This window comes from Rhopilema esculentum, chromosome 21, assembly GCF_057945365.1.
Source record: "Rhopilema esculentum isolate cy_ngs chromosome 21, ASM5794536v1, whole genome shotgun sequence".
Taxonomy (NCBI): Eukaryota; Metazoa; Cnidaria; class Scyphozoa; order Rhizostomeae; family Rhizostomatidae; genus Rhopilema; species Rhopilema esculentum.
The window spans coordinates 94,664-101,621 of NC_142835.1; the positions used below are offsets into that span (position 1 = coordinate 94,664).

The 6,958-nt window shown below is 37.4% G+C and overlaps 1 protein-coding gene across 1 annotated transcript; it reads right to left on the reverse strand.

Annotated features, from left to right (window-relative positions):
- Positions 1–313: 313 nt before the first annotated feature.
- LOC148957547 (uncharacterized) lies at positions 314–1,210 on the reverse strand. Its single transcript, XM_089115025.1, has one exon. The coding sequence runs from the start codon at positions 1,208–1,210 to the stop codon at positions 314–316; it is 897 nt and encodes a 298-aa protein (XP_088971151.1).
- Positions 1,211–6,958: the final 5,748 nt, after the last annotated feature.

The window sequence follows — 6,958 nt, forward strand, 5'->3', positions numbered from 1 at the left end:
CCCCCAAATCCCCGCGCGAAAAAGAGGCCGCAGATATTCAATTGGTGCATATGAGAGGCACTGAACGTGCCACAGTGGAACTATTATTATTATTATTATGTTCAATTCCATATTTCTCGAATTAGTTGTTGAATTCGGTAAATTCCTTGAAAGCAGGTAGCAACAAGCTACCAAAGGTTTCAAGGCTTCATTCTCCGTGTCCTACATAGACAGTAATCTCCTTAAGATTCGAGCAGAACCTAACAAAGTCGTTTTTTGTATTACTTCAATCCTGATATTGTCATCACATTCCTTGATGTATCCCTCAAACTTCTTAGTAATCATTTCCATAGCACCAATCACCACGGGAACCACTTTGACCTTTTTTCAGATCCCAAAGTCTTGCCATTTCGTCCTTTAAAGGCTGGTATTTTTCAATTTTCTCTACTTCTTTTTCTTGTACCCTTTTGTCACCCGGAATGGCGATGTCTATTATTGTAGCCTCCTTAGTTCTTTTGCCCAGCAATACAATGTCTGGTTTTCTAGCTTGTATGTGTTGGTCGCATTGTATCATCATATCCCATAACAACTTGTACTCTTCATTTTCAGCACAGCTATTTGGCTGCTGGTTATACCACTCATTCGCTCTTTCTATATTTGCCTTTTTACACATTGCCCAATGCACATACCTTGCCACATTGTCGTGTCTTCTTTTATACTCTCTTTGCGCCAACTTGGAACATTCACCAACAATATGATTGACACTTTCTCCTTTTTCATGGCACATCCTACACAACGGAGATTCCACTGATTTTTCAATATGGTATTTCAAATAGTTTGTTTTTAGTGATTGCTCCTGTGCACTACATATCAATGCTTCAGTTGTGCATTTAAGGTCGCCTTTGCTCAACCATCCCCAAGTTTTATCCCAATCAACTGCTTCGTTTTCATTTAAGTATTGTCCGTGCAATTTCTTTTCCTTCCACTCTCTCATAGTTTTCTCCTTACCTTCTTTCTTGAAGACTTTTGGATCTTTACATTCCTCAGTATTCAAACGGCCGTGGATTCTTACCATTTGTAACATTTCCTCCGTGGTATTTTTTATATACCAAGCTAGATTATTTTCCTCTCCTTTTACGCACATTTCAATACCTATAAAGCCTCTTCCACCTTGTTTCCTTTTCGCGTACAACCTAGAAACGTCGCTTTTTGGATTAAATGCTTTATTCATTGTCATCAGCTTTCTAGTTCTTCGATCAATTTCTGTTATCTCGTCCTTTCTCCAATTCAGTATTCCTGCTCCATATCTCAGTAACGATACCGCCCATGTGTTAATTGCATTAATTTTATTTCTTCCGTTCAGTTTAGACTGTAAGACTAGTCTAAATACCAAGGTATTTATATCCATCTTCTCCTACATTAACCACAACTTCGTCACCTAGCTTTATGCCCTGGGATTTTACAGGTTTCCCCCTTTTCATTATTAACACTCCGCACTTTTGAAAACCGATTTCCATTCCAATATCCTTACTTACTGAGTAGACTGTTGAGACCATACTGTTAATTTCTTTCTCGCTCTTGCAGTACAACTTTAGGTCATCCATAAACAATAAGTGGTTTATCTTTACAGACCCTAGGGTATATCCTGGTGTCATTTTTCTCAATACATCAGATAATGGCATCATACAAATAACAAACAACAGTGGTGACAAGCTATCTCCTTGGAAAATCCCTCTCTTTATATCAACCTCCCCTAAAGACTCACCACAAGCTGTCAACTCTGTCTTCCACTTTGACATGGACCCTTGGATGAACTTAATAACACTTTCCGAAATGTTTATCAGCTTCATACTTTCTAAAATCCAGGAATGCGGCACCATGTCGTAGGCCTTTTTGTAATCGACCCAAGCCATAGCAAGGTTCTTATGCTTCTTTTTGCAATCCCTTAGGATCGTTTTATCAATCAAAAGCTGATCTTTTGTTCCTTTGCTTTTCTTTCTACATCCCTTTTGTTCGTTAGGTAGAATATTGTTTACTTCAAGGTAACTGTATATCTTCTCCGACACAATTTCAGTCATGAATTTCCACATCAGTGGTAGACATGAGATTGGGCGAAAGTTTCCTACTTCGTTACCCTTTGCTGTGTCTTTCTGGCATAGTGCAGTTCTACCTTTCGTCATCCACTCAGGTATACTTATGTTGTTGTTAATGATATCGTTCATCTGAGTTGCTATCCGGTTATGTAGACTATGCATCTTCTTGAGCCAGAATCCTTGGACCCCATCAGGTCCTGGTGCTTTCCAATTAGGGAGCTTTTTGCATTGTTGTGTAACCATCTCTACTGCAATTTCAAATTTTTCTTGCTGACATTCTACCTTGTTATTTCTCAGCTCTGTTAGCCATTCTGCGTTGTCTCTGTGAGTTTCCTGTTTTGACCAAATATTTGACCAGAACTCTCTACTTTCTTCCGAGTCTGGCACCGCATTTCCGGTTTTCGCTTTACCATTCAGCTCCTGATACACCTTTTTTTGATCTTGTTGAAAAAGTTTATTAATTCTGAACTGGTCTATTCTCTGCTCATATCTCTTAAGTTTAAATGCTTTTGCTTTTAATCTTTGTTTTAGCTCTTCTAAGACAACGCAATCCTTTGGTCCTGACCTTGTATTTCCTTTCAACCCCTACGCAATTTTTCTTCGACACTTTCTCTCCTCTTTGCTTTCTTTCAAGTATATTTATATGGTTACGGATTTCATCAATACATGCATTCAATCTTCGTTTCCACCATGGATCTTTATTCTTCGTTTTACTACTTGAGGGTTTCTTCAACCCTACTTTCCTAGCACAGTAGATCGAAATGGAATTTAACAAATCGTTGGTTTCAGTGATTGTTTCGGTTCGAATATCACTCAAAATCTCGTTCACCTTATTACATAAATTTACTAGCTTCCACCTCTCTACTTTTTTGAATCCAGAGATGAACTCTTTTTCCTCGCTCCTCATGATATCTATAATATTCTGTATAATTTCACGATCTTCTTCCGATCTTATATCATTGTTTGCTACTGTAATCTCGCTAGTCTTAATCTCAGCTTTAAAATTCTTTCTATTCTCATCGTTTTCTACCTCAGCGTTTTCATTCACTCGCTGCCCAATCTCCATGACTCCTTCACCTTCATTTGTGCTTTCTTCAGCATCTTCATTGAGTACATATCTCTTAACCATTTCAATCTCGACATCAGTAAGCCATCCATTTTCCTTACCATTCTTGCTTGGTCACACAAATTTTGTTCACTTATCTCAAACAAACCCTTTTCTTTCCATGCTCTATGCATCCTTTGCCTATATCCCCTGATAGGTTTACCGTTTACATCTAAAGGATAACAACTACATTCAACTCCTTCGTCCACTTTCTTTTTGCAGTCACTTGATGACGACCGGGTCTCCGCTGCTGTGCCGGAGAACACATGCCGGGCGAGGTGCCTTCACGATCAGTTCCAGTACCATTCACGCCGTTATTTTCGATTGTTTGATCCGACATTTCACACTCATAAGAGGATTAGTGAATTTAAGGTTGCACAACCACCAGTATTTTTATCGTGACACCATCACTAGAAGAGTTGCCAACCAAGACTAAAGAGTCCCTCCTACCCATGAGACAGACTAGACCCCGCCGGACGCCAACCCGGTACTTCATGGTCTCGGGGAGAGCTAACAGGTACTACACCTTGCTCAAGGGTTACCTGGAGGTAGTTATGACAAAGGGTAACCTCATTATCCTACGTCGAAACTCCATAACCGGTTGCAGTTTACTGTCATACCCAGGACAAATTATTATTATTATTATCATTATTATTATTATTATTATTATTATTATTATTATTATTATTATTATTATTATTAATATTATTATTATTATTATTATTATTATTATTATTATTATTATTATTATTATTATTATTATTATTATTATTATTATTTAACATGTGCTTTAACACTTTCATTTAATACATAAAGGCAGAAAAATTCAAACAACTTGGTTTCTCTCCCCATAGCCAACCAGACTGTATGTTTACCCCAGAGCACTGGTTTCAGTTTGCAGACGATGCTGCAGTCATTACAAACGGGTAGAAAGAAAACCAGCTACTTTTAAACTGCTTTACAAGATGGTGTCAATGGTCTAACATGATTATAAGAGTAGACAAATGCACAACCTTTGGTACGTATTAAAAAATTCTCAACACGCTCCCTACAATATCAGCCAAAGCTCTTCATCAATAATGAAATGGTCCCTCCTGTCATAACTGGAGAATCTTTTAAGTATCTTGGGCGTCACTTCGACTTTAATATGAGCAACCAAGAACATATGTCTAAGTTCAGCTCCATCTTCACAGAACTCCTAACGCAAATTGATTCTTTACCTCTCCATCCAAAGAATAAGCTGCTTCTTTATAACAGCTATCTTCTCTCACAAGTTTCGTGGCACCTCACAGTAGCCGATCTATCAAAAACCTGGATCGTCGAAAACCTTGATAATCAAGTTTCTGCATTTATCCGCCGTTGGCTCGATTTACCCATAAGTGCTACGTTAAGTGGCATTATTCTGTCAAAAAACCAGTTCGGTCTTAACTTGATTCTTCCTTCTGTTAAATTCATGCAGTGTCAAACTGTTTGTCGTAATGCACTGAAATCCTCTCCCAACAAAATCATCCAATCTTTGTGGAAAAATACCAGCCAGAGCATGAACATCCAATATGATGTTTACAGGAATACTAGAGAAGTATTGAAGGCTGTTAGATCAGAACATAAAGAGCGCCTTCAAAACCATCTTGTATCTCAAGGTACCGTTCTTTCCTTCATCTTTGACCACTCTCTTCCTATAGCCTCTAAAATATGGACCACGGTTCAAAGCAACATGCCCAAGAACATTTACAGTTTTACTATCAAATATCTTAGCAACTCCCTTGCCACGCGAAAAAACTATCTAAATGGAACATTACTCAGTCGTCCGATTGCCCTTTTTGCCATATGCCAGAAACGTTACTTCACATTGTTGCAGGCTGCAAAACATATCTCGAAGAAGGCCGTTACACATGGCGCCATAACTCTGCATTGAACTTCCTAGCACAATCTTTAAAAGCTATACCTAATTGCTCTCTTTACGCAGACCTTTCAGGTTATCTCTCACCCTCTATCATAACAGGAGACTCTTTCCGTCCTGATCTACTTCTAGTCACATCTGATCATCGGCTATTCATACTCGAGCTTACAGTAGGATACGAAACTAACTTGGATGTTAATGCTAACCGCAAAAGAGAGAAATACTCGAATCTCATTCACAGCCTAAGCTCAGCCTATTCTTCTATCATGTTTGTTAATCTTTCTATCAGTTCCCTAGGTATCTTTGGTCTCTCTTGCTCCTCTTTCATCGACATGTGCAACGCTCTAGATATCAGCGAGAATCATCTCCGCTTCATGATCTCCAAACTATCCAACTTAACTATCCGTACTACCTATTACATTTTCTGCCACAGAAATAAATCTTGGAATAATCCTGAACTTCTCCAATTCTAACGATCTCTGCTACTGACAACTTCTAAAACAAACAATGACGAACACACTTTTTTTTGTTAATTTCTTTTGTTTGTGCTTGTAATAGTCTTTTTCTTTGTAAACCCAGGCTAGCCAATTGCAAATTACCTTTGTAATAGTGAAATTTGTAATTGTAGTTTTAATTGAATTGAAAATGAAAAGTTTCCATTATTATTATTATTTTTATTATTATTATTATTATTATTATTATCATTACTATTATTATTATTATTTTCGTTTTTTCTTTTTTTTTCTTCTTTCTTTTTAATTATACATTGGTATATAGATATCAATAATATAATTACATGCTCCTTTCCTAAAATACGCATAATGAGAGCATTATTTTAGGTTCGCGTGCGAGATTCCAAACACGTCCTCTCAGCACGGCGCCATCCAAATTATTATTATTATTATTATTATTATTATTATTATTATTATTATTATTATTATTATTATTATTATTATTATTATTATCAGTTAGGTTTCTCCCCACATGATCAGAACGACCGTATGTTTCAACCAGTCCATTGGTTTCAATTCGCAGACGATGCTGCCGTTATCACCAGCAATGAGAAAGAAAACCAACTTCTACTGAATTGTTTCACTCGCTGGTGCCAATGGGCTAACATGATCATACGTGTCGATAAATGCATCACTTTTGGAATAAAGAAATTTTCCACACGTTCTCTTCAGTATCAACCTAAGCTTTTCATAAACAACGAATCTATCCCACCTGTCTCGAATGGAAATTCTTTTAAGTACCTCGGTCGTCATTTTGACTTTGAAATGACAAACCAAGAACATAAATCTGATCTTTTATCATCACTGTCCAACATGCTCAAACAAATTGATTCGCAGCCTCTACATGCAAAAAATAAGTTGCTTCTTTATCACAACTTTGTTCTTTCTAAAATCTCTTGGAACCTTACTGTAGCAGATCTTTCAAAGACGTGGGTTGTCGAGAATCTTGACAACCTCGTATCCAAATACATCCGCCAGTGGCTCGACCTCCCAATAAGTGCTACCTTGAGTAGCATTATTCTTTCTAAAAACCAGTTTGGACTCAGCCTAACTTTACCATCCGCCAAATTCCTACAGTGTCAAACTATTTTACGCAACGCATTGAAATCTTCACCAAACGATAACATTCGCTCTTTATGGAAAAATACCAGCAGTAGCACAATTATACAATATGATATATATAGGAACACGAAAGAAGCATTAAAGGCTGTCCAGCAAGAACATAAAGATCGTCTGCAAAACATTCTAACTTCCCAAGGATCTTTATTGTCACATCTTTTTAACCAGGATCTTCCACAAATAAACAAACTTTGGTCCAAGGTGCAAAGTAGCATGCCTCAGAATATTTTCAATTTCACCATAAGGTACC

Coding starts and splice junctions, on each gene's coding strand:
- LOC148957547 (XM_089115025.1), bottom strand. CDS start 1,210: ATGAATAAAGCATTTAATCCAAAAAGCGACGTTTCTAGGTTGTACGCG.